Source organism: Seriola lalandi, unplaced genomic scaffold (assembly GCF_002814215.2).
Source record: "Seriola lalandi dorsalis isolate HSWRI2012SDOR001 ecotype SW California unplaced genomic scaffold, Sedor1 jcf7180002054914, whole genome shotgun sequence".
In the NCBI taxonomy this organism is placed as follows: domain Eukaryota; kingdom Metazoa; phylum Chordata; class Actinopteri; order Carangiformes; family Carangidae; genus Seriola; species Seriola lalandi.
Window position 1 is genome coordinate 1,193,257 of NW_019525466.1, and position 18,478 is coordinate 1,211,734.

Genomic DNA, 18,478 nt, shown 5'->3' on the forward strand with positions numbered 1-18,478 from the left:
CCCCTCACTTTTAGTCTATTGTGTCGGGTTGAGTTTCTTATTAAAGTCCAGTCCAGAGTCTAGAGCTGATAAAAATGTTGATCCTGTCATCTGAGACGCCTTCGGTTGTTTTCCATGTTTCCAAGTTTAACAAGCAGGAGTGAGTCATGAGGCGAGTGATACATGGACTTTTTTTTTTTTTTTACCCCTGAGTTTTGTCTCTCAGGTCACAGACATGTTGGTGCAGTACGCAGCCTGTAGATACTTTAATATAACCTACTACCTGAACTCTTAACTGTGGGTTCAGAATCATTTAATCTAGATACTTATTTATAGTTAATATTCTGTTAAATAGACACAGTGAAGATGTAAATACAGCATTATCTATCAGAAAGTATCAGGTATCTATAAAGGAAAGTAAAACTGAATTTACTGTAAGTATCATTGGTGCATTAACAGGCATTAAACAGCATTTCTACTTTTTGTTATACTACTGTTACTTTTATTATGGAAACAAAAATAACCAGTTTGAACTAATTTGTTATTTGCTAGATCGATTTAAATACAAAAAAAACTTCCCAAATATATGAAAATTACTATGATATACAGAGAAAAGTAACAAATGCTCAAAATTGAGAAGCTGATACTGGAGAGTATCTGGCATTTTTGCTTGATAAACAATTAATTAGTTACAAAACTGCTGTCCATTCATCACTTAAAGTAACTGACAGCATCTGTCAACGCTGGCTCGGGAATCTGCCACAGAACCACACATAAGTACAAAGTGCGTCTGGGTTATTTGGTTCACCACATATTATTTGCCGTGCTCCGTCATTATACCCACAGAGTTGCTGTTAGTCGAGGGCCTGTCGTTACCGCCGTCACCCCGCGAGGACGAGGTCGCTTCGCCGTCCCCCTGCTCGGCCTCACCGTTCCTGGACACAGTGACTCCATCCTGAAACACACACATAAGAATTTGCTCGTGATCTTATTGGCAACAATTAACAAAGGTCGCGTGGACTGAAGAGCTCTGCAGTGACCTGCGGGAGGAGCTGAGGTTTAATTCATACTTTAGAGAATAAATGACGAGAGCTTTAACACATTTTTAAGTGGTGATTTTTCTCTCTTCTGCTGTTGTATTATGTGTCGAGCAGCTGTGATCAGATGTGGATGAATTTACTGAGTAAAACCTCCAGTAGAACTGCAGTTGATGGATGGACGAACAGGGTTAAATCAACTTCTTTCATGTGCCAGTTGTTCTCAGCCTGCGTCTTATTCTCATCCCTGTGGCCGTGTTAACGATGGATGGTGATGGAGATTCAGGAAATGCCTCTCTGTCATGGCGGACAGTGTGAGCCTGCTGAGGCTTTCCAAATAAACACGAATCATTTCAAACACAGGAGAGGAGGTTTATTTTCATTATTGTCCTCAGAGGAAACTCTACGAGCAGTGGCTGGTCATCCAGGCGTTTATTGAGTAATTTAATTTTTGATTATTTATGTATTTATTATTTATGACTAAGCAGGAAAAGTCCACTGTAAAAAGGGGCATCTGGTGATGCTAGGTTTAAATCCATGAATGGATTTTTAGTTTTATGGATATGAACGAAACTGAAACCATGTTACGATGACTTCAGTGTCCATGCTTATACTTTCTTCATGATAGCTGGAGTTTTTTTCTCTGCCGACAAAGTTACTGCTGTTTAACTTTGTTAAAAACACAAAGCTTTCCTGTAATAACTGCTGAAGCGGATGGTGATTTGTCTTTACTATGGAATATGGAAACTGGAGCAACACGCTTCAGTGTGTGTGTGTGTGTGTGTGTGTGTGTGTGTGTGTTTCAGTACCTGTATTGCTGCTATTGCTTTGTTGATCTGCTCCTGCAGCAGTGAAATGTACTTCTTTGCCTCCTGGATCTCCTTCACTAGCTTAGGTCGTGGGTGTCTGCCGCACTCCTCCTCCTTTGCCTAAACACAAATAAACAAATCCCAGCGTGATAGAAAAATAAGCCACAAATGAAATAAACAATCCACAATCAGAATCACTCAGGAGCTGAGGTAACAATCCCCTTCATAAATACTGAGCGAGAGGAAACACTACGATCGATACCACACACATACCTGTAAGTCCAGCTGCTGTTTGGTTAGCATCTTTTGGAGGCTGTCGATCTTCTGGCTGTGCATGCCTTTGTTCTCCTCCTAAAAGAGAAGATAAAGGGGAAGCACGCAGCCAAACACATTACTACATAATTATTCCCACTCATAGTAAGAGAGAAGTGATTCTAATCAGACTGAAAGTGAGAAAGAAAAAAAAGGGGAACATGGGAGCATCATTAAATCGAGTGAATTGAGTAATTGATATATTGAAAGGGCAAGAAACTGAACCGTCACAGTTGGTAGTTCTAAGGAAGAATTTATTTTCCATTGTACTAGATTTTATGAAACTGAAGTCTGTAGTTTGACACATCCAGTGTTACACAGAGGAGAGATTGTTGACACTGTGCAGCAGTTTTGGTAAAAGGCGGCAGTAATGGACTGGAACGATGTGACCAATCAAAAATAATGAGCTATAATAATGCGTGGGTTGTGCCAGCCAGATAAGCTTCTGATATCATGAACCTTATCGCGGCTTGAAACAACGTCACGCAGAGTGTTCTGGTTTCAGTTCACCGCTGAGATCCAGCAGCAGAATCTACTCAAAAAGGAAATGGGCATAAAGCTCCTGTGCAGCGCTTCAGGGGAAAGACAGAAACACGGTATTTTATTTAAAAATAAATAAAACAGCATTTTTAATGAGTTACACTTCCTTTTTCTTATAGAACTGGATAGGTTTAATTTCTGGGTTATAAGGAAGCAGGTGATGGGTTCCTAAAACAATTTAATTTACTCTAAAGTTACTTAGAATAAAAAACCACCAGTGGATTATTTGGACTGTGTCACCGATCCAGAGCATAGAGACGTAACACGTTGACACCTGAATCAACTTTATCACCTGTTCAACGTGCTACATTACACAGGTGGAGAATATTATATAATATATATATATATATATATATATATATTGCTGCAGACACAAACTCAGTCGTTATGCAGTTTTCCTCTGGCACTAGTCTAACTTTTAAGCATCTGCAGCTGATTGTTAGTTTCCTGGCTCCAAACAAACGCACAGCGACAGGATCGGTGAAGAACCATGATGACTTTGCATTTTTCTAAATCAGACGTTGAAACTCTTACTCACAGACAATAAATTTAACAGTGAGATCACTTTGAACATAGTCAGGATCAGTCTAGAGCACAATGAAATCTGACTATTACAGTGAAGTTTCCCATTTTGCAACATCGCGGCTTATCGCTTAAATAAAAACAAAATGGGGAAGACGCTATTAATGGAAACACATTTTATGAGCTCCTTTACTTGCTGTCATGTCTTATTTGGTCTTGCAGATGGTTATAGGATTGTAACTGATTTTACCGCTGAGTTTTCCGGGTTTGAAACAGTTTAAGTTGATTTTAACAATAAAAATGTAAATTTAATATGAGTTAAATGTTGTGTGGTGAAGTGCTCCCGTCCCTCACTAAAGAGAAAAGTAGATTTTATATGTGGCACATGCATAAAAATACTCTTCATTTCTTCCTTACCCCGTTGGGCGGAGGGGAGGTGAGGTGCTCCTGGGGGCTGCAGTGCTCCCCACCTGGCAGTGCAGGCGAGTGAGGCACTGAGAGAGAGGAGGGTGTGCTGACCTCTGCCCCTTTCTCCTTCTCATCCTCCTCCAGGGGGATCTGAGGAAGCCCCGGAGGCCTCCCCAGGACTGTCAGGGCTACATAGGAGCCCGCTGCCAGAGAGGAGTCATGGGAAAGGAATGAGGGGTGGGTGAAGGGAAAGAATAACACTGATACATGTATAAAAGCACCCGAGCTATTGTGAAGATTTGGTCAACAGAACCAGCTCAGAGGGAGACAGAGAGCTTTGTCACACAGAGGAGGGAGTGGGAAAACCCCAAACTGTTCTCTAGAAAATAAATCTCTGTATTTATTTTCCACAATAAATTGCAAAGAGTCGTATGTTTGGGGACATGTTTGTTTGATTGACAGGTGTTTAAGCCTATCATACGCAGCTGTGGTAGTTGATTTGCCTTCCCCTTTGCTCAAATTTGGATATTTTTTTACGGCTTTTGTAGCTAAACAAACGGCAGCAACTCTACTTCAAAGATGTAGGTGCTTCAGCCTTATCGCCAACTTAAAACTATGTTCTTAACATGCCATGAAAATAATAGAAAATTCAAATGTGATGCAGGATATTGAAGCTCTAATTAGAAGTGCATACTTACATTTTATCAGCTTCACAACCTCTATGTGGTTTGAATGTGTAACTAAGGTCCCATTAACCTGTCAGGAAGAAAAACGTTGCTTTTATTTTTGTTATTGTCAACAAACCCTATAAAAAGACCAAAACTAAAATGTGTTTAAACTGTGTGGTCTCTCAGCAGATACAGAGTTTATATATCTGATCTGGTATCAGGAGAGAACAAAGTTGAATCCCTAAACAAAAGCAAATACAGAACTAAATAGATCAGTTTCAACTTTTAACTGTCAGCTGCTGATCCTGGAAATAAGAAGAAAATAACCAAGTCTCACCTTGATGATCCTGTCTCCTGTCTGAACACCAGCTCGCATCGCAGCTCCATCTATAAGACGACAGACGGAGCAGAGTCAGAGATGGTGCTTCTACAAGTGCGTGGTGATTTTTTCACTCTGTGTGCGAGTCTTACCTTCTTTGACCAGCTGCACAAACACAGGGTTGTCTCCGCTTACGGTCAGCCCGAAGCCATTTTCATCTCTCTGGATTATCACGCAACGCTGGACGAGACCTGTCGGCACACACACACACACACACACACACACACACACACACACACAAACACAAACACAAACACAAACACACAGCATTACATTACATGATATGAGTTTGTTTTTTTGTTTCACACTGAAAAGTCCTCACAGTAATAACATTAATATTGAACATGGTGTTTTTATTTTGTAATAACATTTTACGTGTACATTCTTTTACATTTCACACACTTTTGCCAGGACCGGTTAGTGATAAGTGTGGACAAAAGGGACTTATACATAAAGTTCTGCCTCACACTTTTTGGCACAGAATATCTGGAATACTGGTCGTCCTGTGGAGTCAAATTTCTCCACACAGGAAGTGACAAATCAAGAACAGAAAAAGGTTTTTAAATAGCAGCCAGCTCTCTTTCCAAGAAAACTGGACACAACAACAAGAGACCCTTTTTCCTCTCGTGTCTCTTTGAGAGCTTTTGTGTAGAAAATCATCTATGGAAAGTCTAAAAAAAAAAAAAAATCTAAATGGTCCCCCATCACTGATAAGTCACGAATACAATCACGGTGCAGCGCTGCTAATTCTCGCTGCTTTAAAGGAGAGCTGACACTGTAAATGGCTGGGTATAAAGTCCTTTCTTATTTCAAACATCATTACCTGAACTTGTCTGGAAAAACAACAACGACATTTACAATGCTGAGGTGAGATGTGGTGAAAAAAATAGGCTCTCAGCATCTGTGAAGATATCCGCTACCCACAATGCAGTCTGCTCCTCTGAGGGTAATAAAAGACCACCTCTACCCTGCTGGTAAAGGTGTGTACACTTTTAAACTTAATGTGCTTAGCTCATTCTGAGGACCGTGATCTTATCATCTGGAAAACTGGAGGGGACACACACCTGAACTACATTTCTACAGCTCACTTAAAATATGGTGTTCCACAGAGGTCAATGTTGGGTCCTCTAATATTCTGTTTGTCACCAAGTGCTGCTCATTGTGGGAACTGTTGGGTTTCTCTCTATAATATTTTTAAGGTCTTGAGATAATGTTTGTTATGACAAATAAAATGTAATTTATTTGAATTATGCAGATGACACTAGGATTTGAAAAACAAAATAAATTAAGATGCTCCAACAATGTGATTATTAGTATTATTATGAGTAGTAGTAGTACATAAGGTATAGTAGAAAGCCAATTTTAGGACATTGGCTTCTAGATGTATTCTCTGTGCAGAAAATAGTAAATACGCTGTGATCAACAATGGTATGAAACATATGATGGATGGTTTAATCTATTCCTCTGTTGACTAGTTAAATGTGACATTTTGGACAGCTAGCCTGTACGTCCAATTAAAACTGAATGTTATGGAAGGGGTGTACAAAAAAAATCCCACGACCATGTGCCAGGAGCACAGCTAATAGTACCCATGTAAATCTGTCACATCCTCATGACCCTGTGAAATCAGTGACTCCATTTCTAAACTCAGCGGTGTCAGCCATGTCCCTACACTCCGCCGTCTCCAACGCGCTGAAATCTGCAAAGAACATCTGCCAGATCAAGGGACGTTCTTCCTGTAGCCACTGAGGAAGTGTAGCGACTCAGAGTCCTTTTCCTTCTCCCACTTCAAAGAATTATCTGAGCAAGCTGAGTGGATAATTGGTTGTCTTCTGGCCTCCATGAAGGAGCCTCAAGACGCCAAGGTGAAGAAAAGGGCAGGAAGGATTAATGTCGACCCTGCAACCCAGGCAACCACCTTAACAACTTGTTTCTGAGCGCTGCCTACATCCACGCCATCCCTGTTCTCTCCCCTCACCATAGCTAACAGATTATAACAGAGTACATAAGAGCAAAGCCAGCGCTAAAAATTAAAAAAATCAGAGAATAGAGATAAAGCTGTGCGTCTCTTACCTGTTGGATCAAATTCATGTTTGAGGGAGACGGACGATTTCTCATTCTTAGGTTTCTTGTCTGTGGGCTCCTTGTTGAGAATGCTTGGGGTCCTAGAGAAGTGAGAACACACACAACATATAAACCCTCGAACACTTCAAAACAAATAAATAAATACCTTTCCCATAATCCACAAATTTCCTTCCTGTTTGAAATTCAACTTTTAAAAACTGAGAAGCGACAGCCACCATTGGGAGCTATAAACACAAAATATAACATCTTATTAAACTTTCTGAAATCTACATTTTTAAAGTGTCGGCTGATTAGAGCTCTGCTCATATTAAAGCTGGTCAATCGAAACTATGCTGCAACAAGAATGGTGAAGGTTTAAGTCGGCTCGACAGGTGCAACAAACATTGCTTGGATCAGAATCCATGATATCAGGGATATGAGGGAAAACAACTGGTGGTTGTAAAACACTGAGAGATGAGCCAATGCAACCTTAATAATGTTATAAATAATAATAATAATAATAATAATAATGTTATAATGTTTTCTGCCACTCACACAGCATATATTCACCATCAGTTGTAACTCTTACTGTATGATCCATTAAACATCATAGACAACCAGTGCAGTATTCTCCAATCAATGCCATATTATCAAAGTGGGACGACAAAGCTGCTGTTGTCTAATTCTGAATAAATTTCCAACAGTCAGTCTGAATTAAATGCATTTCCCTCATGAGAGCTCAGCTTGATGGGGCTAGTTCATATATTAATAGCGTGGGCTCCCCCTCCTCGCCCCCCCCCCCCATGCCCTCAGCACCTCCTACTTGTTCCGCAAGAGGGGGTTTTGTTTGTGCTGCTGTTCCTCCCTTGGACAATGGGGGCCCTGGGCTTTTAACAATGGCTCCCACGTCAGGGCCAACTTACTATACTGTGGCTTTGTGGGACAGATTCCCGGAAACGGAGACTAGGGGTTTTTGGCTCTGCTCCAGTTTCCTGAATGTGGGAGAAGGCTGGGAAAGAAACAGAGGAGGGGGGGGGCGGGAGGTGGAGGAGGAGGCGCACAAGTGTCTTTGAGGGAAGACAGAGGGCCGGGCGAAGGAAATCTCAATTTAGCTCCCAGAGTGTGTGAACGGTCCGGTCTAAACTGTCCTCGTGCTGCAGATCCTCGGATATCAGGTTCAGGCAAATAAAATTAAAAAAAAGACAGAAAAGCAAAGATATTTTTCTTTGTGTTGAAGCTCCTGGGAGAAAAATGAACCAGACTAAACAGCTGAAACTGATCCAACTCTCCTAGACACAACAACACTGTGACAAAATTGTGAAATTACATTGAATAGGAAAGTATTAGAGTGAAAACCTTGTCTTTTTCTCTTAGTTTAGAAAGCCCACTTAGGGAGCCTCCTTGCTGTGGTTGGAGGAGATTAGCAGTTGATAAGACATGGCGAGACAAGGACAGACTGCATCCTGCTCAGTGGGTGGCAGCTAAGTAAGTGCTGCTGGATAAGAGAGAGGAATTCAGCTTTCAGCTTCACATATTAACTATCAGAATTTAAAGTGTGTACAATAATGAGAACAATCAGATCAAAGCCCACTACGCAACTTGCTGCTGTATATCTTCCCATTTTAAATGACTCAAGCTTTGTTCAGACACAACAAAGTGAACAGAGTTGGAGGAGCTATTTTTGGGTGTCCCGATTATGTAAGTAAAAAAGTCACAAAGACAATGTAAGTGATTCACAACTGGAGCTAAACTGTGGCTTAGATCAGTATGAAACAGAGGTTGAATCATCACTACAAGAGACAATCAACTGCTCTGGATGATTCCTAAAAGAAAAACAAAAAAAACAGTACAAACATGTGCTCATAAATCAACTACAACTCCCATGGTGCATTGTGGCAAGGAACTCTGTTCACTTCTTAATTCTGGGTTTTATTTTAGACAGATTCAACAACCACGGCGCCGTGTTTCATCCCGACTGCAGCGAGAAAACATTTTGAATTCGCTTCTGGCAGCTGATGTTTTTATTTTTATTGTAATATTTAAACGTCCTGAAGACAAACTGGTGGAAACAATATGATGTGTTTGTGTCGAAGCTGAGTTCATTAAAAGCGGAGGCCAAGCGGAGGCCTGGATGATCTTTACATTATCTGTGAGAAAGATTTTAAACCACACAGATCAGCAGTAGATGTTTTGACTTAATCTCCATGACGCGGTAAAACTGATACTGCAGGACATTTTACAAAACAAATAATCTTGTTACCGTGCAGCAGTTTCTTCTCACTTATCAGCTGACATATGCCATTATAAATTTAATGAACTAATATCAGCTGATAACCTTTGATAAGTCCTCCAGGCTCTATAGAGAACACAGTGGGAAAGTGGCTAAATGTCACAAGCTTGCCAAGCTGCCGACACTGCAGTGACACGGTTCATTAAAACCTGGTGAATTTTTCTGTTGTTCTGCCCAGAGATTTAGAGGCACCACAGGTTCACAAGTTCACAAACACAGGATTACAAAGCAAAAGTGATCGTGTCCAAACGTTTACTGGCACCGCGATAAAAGGGAATCATTAATTTACTTATTGTATTAGTGTCGCTCAGCTGAGATACATGTCTGCTGGCTAATTTGCTCAGACTTTCTTTACTTGCCTCGTGCACAGTTATCAAAGATAAAAAAAAAAAAAAAAAAAAAAAAAAAAAGCATGCAGTGGTTCACTGGATGCCAAAAATACCAGACAATTCCACTGGGATGATAACAGCTAAGGACTCAGCTCCAGAGGGTTGGAGACAAAAGCCCAACAAGAAAGAAGCTTGAACTCCAAATACACTAGAAATCATTTGATTTTGATCACACAACTATATTTCTTCTCAGAAAGTCCAGTGATGCCTCCGTGACTCTGAGTCTGTTCCACTTTTGTCCTCTTTTCAAAATCTACTTAGGGAAGTGCTCAGTACGTTGAATATGACGTCATATTTTGACATTTCTAAGTTTATTCAAATCTCATAAACACAAGACAACAACATGGATTAGAAACAAGACACTGGATATCTTTTCTCCTTGCTTTATGGATAAACATGTAATACAGACTCCATCTCTATATCATAATTTGACTTTTTGCTAATCATCCAGGCAAAACCAAATGATTGAAACTTAAGTCCTTTTTCTATAAATGCCGTAGATCATCTTCTACTTCGGTGTCAAGTGTTATTTAACTACCCTTAATGCAGCACTCACCCCCAAGCCCATTGGTTCCTATGCAATTGTACTTTTTAGCAAATGTCTCTCAAACAGGAGTAAATAATGGATTTGTTTGGGGACTACTTTCAGCAGCGGACTGATACACATTCAGTGCTCTAGTGAGTATTTCCAGCGGCAGGATGGTGGTACGTGCAACTGAGTCAAAATCAACTGAAGCGCGGTCGTTCGTGGTAATGAAGGAACATGTCACCGGGTGCAACAGTGTGGCTCTTTAATGGGTTTTTAATCTGTTTCTGGAGACAATGGCGCTCTATGGTTCAGAGGAATAAGTTATATCACACTTTGGCAACACAAACTAAACTTGATCACTTGTCAATAAACAACAACTTCCCTGGTTGATTATTAGAGCTTTCCAGAGTGAATATTTTTATGTCTGTTCCATTAATGAATCACTTCCCTCTGACATCACTTGGCTCCCGCCACTACATCACCACAATCATCCAAATTCAATATTAGCTTGTGAATTCCAATAAGTTATCCAATCAAGTAGCAGTAAAACATATAAGACTCATCCGAATAACACTGAGTGAAAGTTTTGTACAATTAACTTCAAATGTATAAAAAACCTAAATCTTGATTTTATTCAACCTAAAAACTGAATCACTCTCCCACCACCGGCTATAAGGATTATATCACCGGCATGCAGGACAGTCTGTAACATAAATAAAGCTTTCATTTCTAATAAAATTCCCTGACCAGATGATGTGTTGATAAGCTCTTTGGGCTCATAAATCATGCTTATATTGATAACGTGACAACATGTAATTTAGATCAAAAAGATCCCAGAATAAAGTTACGTCACACTGTATGTTCATTATCCAGCAGTCAGAGATCTTAATAACAAACCCCTCAGACATAGCTTAAAGTCTGACCAGGAGTCATTCATCAGTAAGTGACTGACATTAATGAATGAACGGCTGAGACCGCTGCTCACTGCACAACATGTGTTCTTTGACCTGCCGGGATTTTGCTCGATAAGACTTTGTTTGAGTCACCCCATCAGAATCCAGAAGAACTGCTTTAGGAAGTGGTAGAGCTGATGCAATCATGTCAACACGGAGCAGAGTCTAAAGGAATATTCCCAATATATTAAAGATTCAATGCCACAAAGAACTGAGGCTGTTTTGAAATTAAAGGGAGGAACTACCAGGTGTTAGTATGGTGTTCCTAATAAAGTGCTCAGCGAGAGTAATTCTAACTTTACTTAACATTATATCAAGATTGGGCGCAGTAAAGCTCTGCATCTCATACTTGGTCTATTCTGTTTGAGTATTGATTGACTGTATTTTGTATAAATCTTGCTGAAACAAAAATCTATCCTCAATAGAAGCCAACTGAAGATATTATCGGTATCTTAACACAACAAACACAAATCAGGACTGGTCAGACAGGGGCAGTAAAACACAGAAGTAAATCCATCTTCAGCAACAGGAATGCCTCCATTCTACCTCAACTGCCAGTAGTAACATACCAGCACACGAGACCTTCTGTCTTCTATCTAACTTTAATCATCATCTTTGAAGTAAACCTAAAATCATGGACGGATAATAAGAAAAAGAACCCTTTTATGGTCTCTTCAGTCTCTATGTTGCCGTTTTGTATTTTTGTGTCTTTGTGGTTGATTTGCATCTCTTTGTGTTTTTGTGTCTTTGTAGTAGTTTTGAGTCTCTTTGTGGTTGTTTTGAGTCTGTTTGTGGTAGTTTTGTATCTCCTCGAGGTTGTTTTGTATCTTTTTGTGGTAATTTTGAGTCTTTTAACTGACTCTATAACTTTCAAACAAGAAATATTAACAGTCATTTCATGCAGAAGTTGTGGCCCAGGGCCCTCTGACCAACAGGCGCATTTGATTATCCACTCAGGCCAAGAAAACAGAAACTATGCTTTGTTACATTTAAGGAGCCTCCTGCAATCATACAGATACACAAACATGCACACTAGCATAACAGTGTTTTTAATCTATTGGGTAAAAACTGCTGATCTCAGTGTCAGGCTGTAACATGACAGTGGGCTCTTTCTGGTCGGCAGCCATCCTGCAGCGATGTGTCACCAGCGGCACTGTCAGTCGGCCAGGAAGGGCCGGTGGCCTGGTGGGCCTGACAGACATTGTTTAACAGTGATGTCACCACTTCCCGTCAGAGCCCGGGGTAAGGTGGAGCGGGGGAGGGAGGGAGGGGAGCAGAGGGGGAGTTCGGCGGGCGGGAAAACAGACAGATCAGCAAAACTGTGCGACAAAGAGCAAAAGAGCCGAACCACAGACTGTAACCATTCAGGTTTATCATACAGTGCTCTTCATGAGTCCGGCGGCTTTGGTTCCTATTTACAGTAAACTGAAGAGGACGACTGAGAGAAACTCTTGTCCCAACAAGGGAAGGGACAACAGTGATTATAGTCATACAATACATCATACTGTCGCACCACAACTAAAAAGGCAAAAGTATTCATATCTGATCCAAACACTCAATGACAGGGTGAGAAGCCCGCTGTTACAGCCTCCTTCTCCTTCTGGCTGCATCCCACTGCCTCCCTGTTCTCTCTGAAACAACACCGAGGGACTCATTCACATGCATTTGCCTCTGCTCCTGCTGCTACAGCAGCTCATTACAAAGTCGGCTCATGTATCGCACCTGGGACTGATCTCCAGTGGTGTAACAGGGGGGTCGAGCAGCTCGGAGCAGAGCAGGTGGAGGTGGGGATTGTGTCGATATGGAGGTTATTACTGAGGTAAATGTCGTATGAAAAGAAAGAAGAGCATGGTTGGTACCTGTAGTGATTTCAAAGTCAGTGATCATCAAGTTTAAATTCAAGTTCAATGAACACAAAGATCAACAACCTTCGTAAATCTGGGGCCATTTTCACAAAGATATTTCAGACCGGTCTGTCTGAAGTCTGACTATTTGCCATTTCTAAGCCACAGTCCACGTCTGTCTATTGTGAAACCAGCCCCTGTACATGAGTCTTTTACATGCCGTTGTAATCTTGATGCAGTGAATCATACGATGGGAATAAAAGCACACAATTTCAGAAGTCTCCTCCTGAAGACGTTCATGGTGTTGCTCTCAGTTGGACGTGGAAAAAGTGACGAGCAGATTTGTGAAGAATCAAAAAGAGGAGATCTAAAGAGAGTTCAAACCTTGTTGACTTTCAACACCTCCACACACCTGACTGTCAGACTGTTTCTGAACTTTTTTTGGACAAAATAAAACATTGAACTCCCCCAATGTTATTTCAGAGATGTAAAAAAGTAGGACATTGCTAAGAATACGTCCGCAGGGCGAAACACATGCAGACAGATGATCAGGCTGTAAAAATAAAATGTTGCTTATAATCCCTCATCACACACAACTACGGAAAGTAGACTACGGTAAATCAAAGTTGATCCAAAGAGTCAGTCCATAAACTGTGACAGATAACAGGGCGTTTGTGTAATAATTGCACTGTTTGCCTTTGGTTTTCTCTGACTCACCTGACAGCTTGTTTAAAACTTGTCTGGTCATCTGAGTGTTTGCTCTTTCCCCCCTTGGACCCATTTTTTAAGCAACGTTTCTGTGCTCTCAGGTCTCAGCAATTTGGTGAGTACAATGTTACTGGAACTGATAAAAACAAGGGCCTATGAAAACAAAACCCAATGTCGTAATAAACCATTTTTTTTCCTTTAAAGGCCGAACAGTCTACTGCTGCTTCACAAACCTCCAGGGAACTGTGGGCTCAATGAGACCTACAGTATTCTTCCGGAGAGAGGAAGGTTTTAGTCCCTTGAGGCTCTGCAGACAGGAGAACATGTCTCATGCTGGGGGTTGTCACATCCTGACGGTAAAATATCACAAACGTTAGGAGGAACCTAGCAGCCTGCTCAAACCGAATTCTTCTCACTGAGAAACCCTCCAAACATGTGACCTACCCACTGCTGGAGCTGGCACAAACGTTGCCTGGCAACTGAACCCTTTTTTTTTTTTTTTTTTTTTTTTTAACAGCACAGCCTCCAGCAACAACCTTCAACATCCGCAGACGAGCGTGTCGTTTACATAACGAAACAACATCACCTTGTCACGAAAGAGCAGCAAACCTCGGCGTGCACCCGAGAGATGCAACGCCTGCGCAGGGTTCGGCCTCTGAGCTGTGATCACAGGAGGGGAGGACGGGGTCAGACAGCAGCAGCGACATTCAAAGTCAACCCATTTGCAAGTAAAACCACTGTTCAGTGAAAACATTCACAGTGCAAACTAAGACAGCAGAATCCAAGATACAGTGCGACACGTTATGTCTGCTGTACATTAAACTACTGTTCAGGGCTGGTAAAGAATAAGAGACACAGGATTGTGCTCAGAGTCACATTTCCCATGTTAAATGTGGTCAGTGTACAGACAGTCCATCCACCGACTCCACTGCTTTTATTGTGCATTTACTTTTGCAGGATCATATTTGAATGTTACAATCTTATCATGTTATTGTTTTTGAAAAATTTGTGTTGTCTAGAGCTGATGTGACTGGTCAATTACTCAGTTAATCGATTGTCAAATATTTATTATTAAAGTGAGCTTGCTCCTGTTCCTCCAATGTGGGAATTTTCTTTTAGCAAACTGAATATCTTTGGATATTGTTGTGTTGATTGGACGAAACAAGATATCTGAAGACAACAACATGGGCTGTGGGTAAATGTTGGGGCCGATTGTTCATTTTATTTATTTATTTTTTGCCATTTGCTGTTTTATAAAGTAAACAACTAATCGGCAGATTAATCGATAATGAAAATAATCTTGAATTGCAGTCCCTGTGTTGTTCCAAGCATCGGCTGCTGAAGTTACAGTCAAATGCTATCAAAAATCATAAATTGGCAGAAGTTATTATTTAAACAGAAGGACGTTTCCCCGGCATCAGCCGAGAAGGTGGAACTACAGTGGGTGACTTCTCTCTATCATTATCACTTCAATTAATAAAGTCCTTCATACAATGATTCTATTGTTTAAACGGTTAAAATCATCACAGCACCTTCGCCTCCGGGCTTAAAATGTGATGGAGAAAAAGGAAGTCGTATTTTCAAAAATTAAAAAAAAAGAAAAAAAAGATCCAGGGCTCTTTCTGCTGGGTCTGCACAGTAAAGATGACTCACTTCCCTCTCTGAAATATAAACTGCTGGATAAATTATAGCTTTTGGATGAAGGAGCCTCTTCCTACTGTTCCTCTGTTGTACAAAGAGACCTTTAATGTTTTGCCACATGAGAGGATCAGCTGTGTTTAAAGCGTAATCATCAGTTTGTTTGTGTGTGAACATTTGGAGGACAACTCCCAGCACACGAGTTAAATTAATTCAATGTTGAAGGGACTTTCTTTGTTTGACCTGGACACCTTCAGGACAGAGTATTAGCATAGTGGACTGGCTTGGACTAAAGCGAGGTCAAAGGTCACACACCCAGTGGTTACTGTAGATTATGGATCAGATTTTACCGTCACTGTTAAACAAATTCAGTCAGGGACGGAAAATATTTGACTAACGTCACACTTCTAATGCTCCCTAATTAACATCCTGTATCTGGTTTGTTTAATCTCTACACCAACAAAAATGTAAAGATGACCATTTGTGGTTTTCGGGGGAGTCATGAGCTGGAACTATTTCATGACAAACAACACAGCAGAGCACGGAGATCATCTAATCATACGCAGCTTCCTTGGAGTCTTATCTTCAAAGCGAGGTTGCCAGGTTTGTTGTTTTTGTGGGTTCTGTATCTGGCAACCCAAGAATCAAACAAACCAGATACAAGAGAGTTAGTGAGTGAGCTTCAGAGGTGTTTGTAGGTGTGTTTCCAGTCTTTATGCTCAGCTGAGCTTTAGTTTTCAGGTCATGTGGGCACTAGGTGACATTTTTTGGAGGTTGGGCAGGTGACAATGATTTTGTTATAGATGTCATCCAGTTGTTGTTTACATTCCGTATTTAATCCAAATGTGGCTGTAGACATATAATTACCACTGTCTGTCCCTTCCGTTGTTTATGGTTTTAAACCGTATAAGATCTTTATATGGACGGTATGATGGAAACATTACAGAGAATCAAAAGGCCCATTGTTCTAAAAAAGCAGCCGAGCAGACGAACGGCTCAGTCCTTTCTGCAGGCTGAAGGTCAAGAAATCAAATGACTTTGTTTGACTTTCCGAGGCAGTCATGTGTGCCTTTATTTTGGCGTTTCCTCAGAGGAAACTCCTGATTGCCGAGTGTAAAAATATACAAGTGACTTATGTGGTATGGAATCTGAAAAGCCGAAAGTCAACCGTTAATGTTCCTACAACATTTCACCTCATATGGTTCTTACAGACGTGGAAAAATGCCCAAAATGTTTCGGGTTGGTACCAACGAACTCCAGAGCTGCAAGACTTTATCATGACTTTATCAAGACATTATCAGGGGTTCATTTCTCTGCCAAGAACCAGACAAAAAAGGACACAAAACAAATGTTGTTTTTCCTTATGTTAGCCTGTGTTATATGTGATCAATAAAGGGCAAGCCTTTTTATTGACATGTGCAGGTTAAAGGTATTTTCAACTTTACTTTGTGCACGATGCAGCAGCCTGTTGTAAAGACATGCTGTGAGTAAGAATCCCGGATTAACCCTGTTGACACTGTGACTGTAGTGTCAGTGAAACTTGTGGAAGTGTCCAAGAGTCTTCAATTAGTCAATCTTCAGTAAAGACAGACAACAATGAAACTGTGACAGACTATCAGTACAAAACATTTTACGTGCACCTCAGCATCCTGACCTGTATATTAGCAACAGAAACATGTTCAGGAGCCTTTCAGGAGCCACAAGCAAAGAATGACTAATTCCAGCAAGATGCCCCCTGCTGGTTTGACAGGGGTGGCTGTCATCAACAGTGAAAGCCAATCTCACAGTCCTGTGAGTGACCAGGAAAAAAGCAAGTCACGTTCTGGTCCGTTTTTGGTTTTTACAGAGGGGAGACTTGTACGAACTCCGCTGAGAAATCTTTAACTTTTAACTTGCCTTCAATTTCCCAGATAAGACATTGAAGATAGAAAACAATTAAAGAACACGCAAAAAATACCAAACCGTTCTACACATTTCGGCGTGCATCAAACACCTTTATCTTTACTTTAAAACAAATAATTTCTAATTTGCATCCCGTCTTATCCCCAAACGCCATCGTTTCCTAAACACAATTCGGCGTTAAGAGTGAAAGCTATTATGACCAATTTAAAATACTAATACTTTTATGGAAACTTGTGGCTTTTTGTTGAATAATTTTATTGCCGAATTTACAAGAAGACTGAATTAAATGGCAGTATAGCGTATATCACGTTCAGGTCCTTTCATGTATTTTCAGACAAGCAACAAAACCTTAAATTAGTAGATTTTTTTTAATGGAGTTTGGTTTGATGCAGTTAGTTTGTCTTACCATTCATAAACAGAGCAGAGAAACCTTTTAACTTGATAAAATCGTGAACAAATACACACACACGCACACGCACACGCGCACACACACACACACACACACACACAGAGAGAGAGAAAACGACAGAAAAATAAGGACTTAAAAGAAAAAGAGTACATCCTACCTGTCAGTGAGTGTTGACTGTGTGCCACTCATTGGGCTTCCCTGACGAGTTTCCAAGGACTTCACCCAAATAACATTTTCACGATAACGTCCAACTTTTACTTTTTAAAGCTGCTCCTTTATTTTGTCTTCTGAGTGTCGGTCCATGTCCTCAAACGTCGACGAGTCGTTATATCCTGAATGAAGAGTTTTAAATCCCGTAATTCTTACGGGAGTGTTTGCTGAAAAATACCAGGACAGTAAAGTTGATTATGTATTTATTACCAGCGTCGACAATGAAGCATGAAATCCAGAGTTGCAGGAAGTGGGAAAGAAAAGTGCAACTATCTTTTAAGAGGTGTGAATATATTTAATTCGCCAGCCGCTGTCTGCATCAGAGGTGACATCTGGAAAACCGGAGAAAACTTTCTGCTCTAAATGTTTTTCCCAACTTGCACTTTCTCAAATTACCTCCAACTCCAAGATGAGAAACTCTCTATTTTTCCTTAGGAAATACTTCCATGATGACACTCCAGCCTGCTCCTTGATGTCCCGGGGAAGAATTACGTCAAACTTAGGCTGCTGAATCTAAAATGAACTTTAACTTTCTTATTTCCGCGGCGTCCAGTGTCCACTGAGCTGATCTGGAAGCGCTGCAGTTTCTGTAGCATCCTCATCCAGGTCTGTTCGCTTTAATCGCCAGTATTTTGCACAGCAGCCTTGGTCTTTGCTCCGTACTGTGATGCAAATGGAAAAAAGGAAATGCTTTGCCCCCCCCTCCACCCCCCAAAAGAGTGAAAAAGAGGAGGAAAACCCACCTTCCATCCCGTTGCGTTCAAGAGCTCCTCGTACTTTACAAATGTCTGTTTCAAACACTGGTGGAAGAAGCACTTTTAATCTTTTACTTCAGTAAAAGTAGCAATGCTACAATATAGAAAAACTGTTACAAGTAAAAGTCTTAAA

The 18,478-nt window shown here is 40.7% G+C and overlaps 1 protein-coding gene across 3 annotated transcripts in view; it reads right to left on the reverse strand.

Annotated features, from left to right (window-relative positions):
• The window catches only part of LOC111673222 (rho guanine nucleotide exchange factor 12-like), a 33,464-nt gene extending 15,195 nt beyond the window's left edge, over window positions 1-18,269 (reverse strand). For 2 of the 3 annotated variants that reach the window (XM_023430913.2, XM_023430915.2), the window contains exons 1-9: window positions 17,538-18,269; window positions 6,728-6,819; window positions 4,747-4,845; window positions 4,613-4,662; window positions 4,306-4,363; window positions 3,617-3,810; window positions 2,099-2,176; window positions 1,826-1,945; window positions 824-934 (exon numbers count right to left, since the gene is read on the reverse strand). In XM_023430913.2, coding sequence (XP_023286681.1) covers window positions 824-934; window positions 1,826-1,945; window positions 2,099-2,176; window positions 3,617-3,810; window positions 4,306-4,363; window positions 4,613-4,662; window positions 4,747-4,845; window positions 6,728-6,819; window positions 17,538-17,569 — 834 coding nt within the window. In that variant the 5' untranslated portion in view covers window positions 17,570-18,269. The remainder of the gene's footprint in view (window positions 1-823; window positions 935-1,825; window positions 1,946-2,098; window positions 2,177-3,616; window positions 3,811-4,305; window positions 4,364-4,612; window positions 4,663-4,746; window positions 4,846-6,727; window positions 6,820-17,537) is intronic. The other variant, XM_023430912.2, reaches the window with a different exon arrangement.
• Window positions 18,270-18,478: the final 209 nt, after the last annotated feature.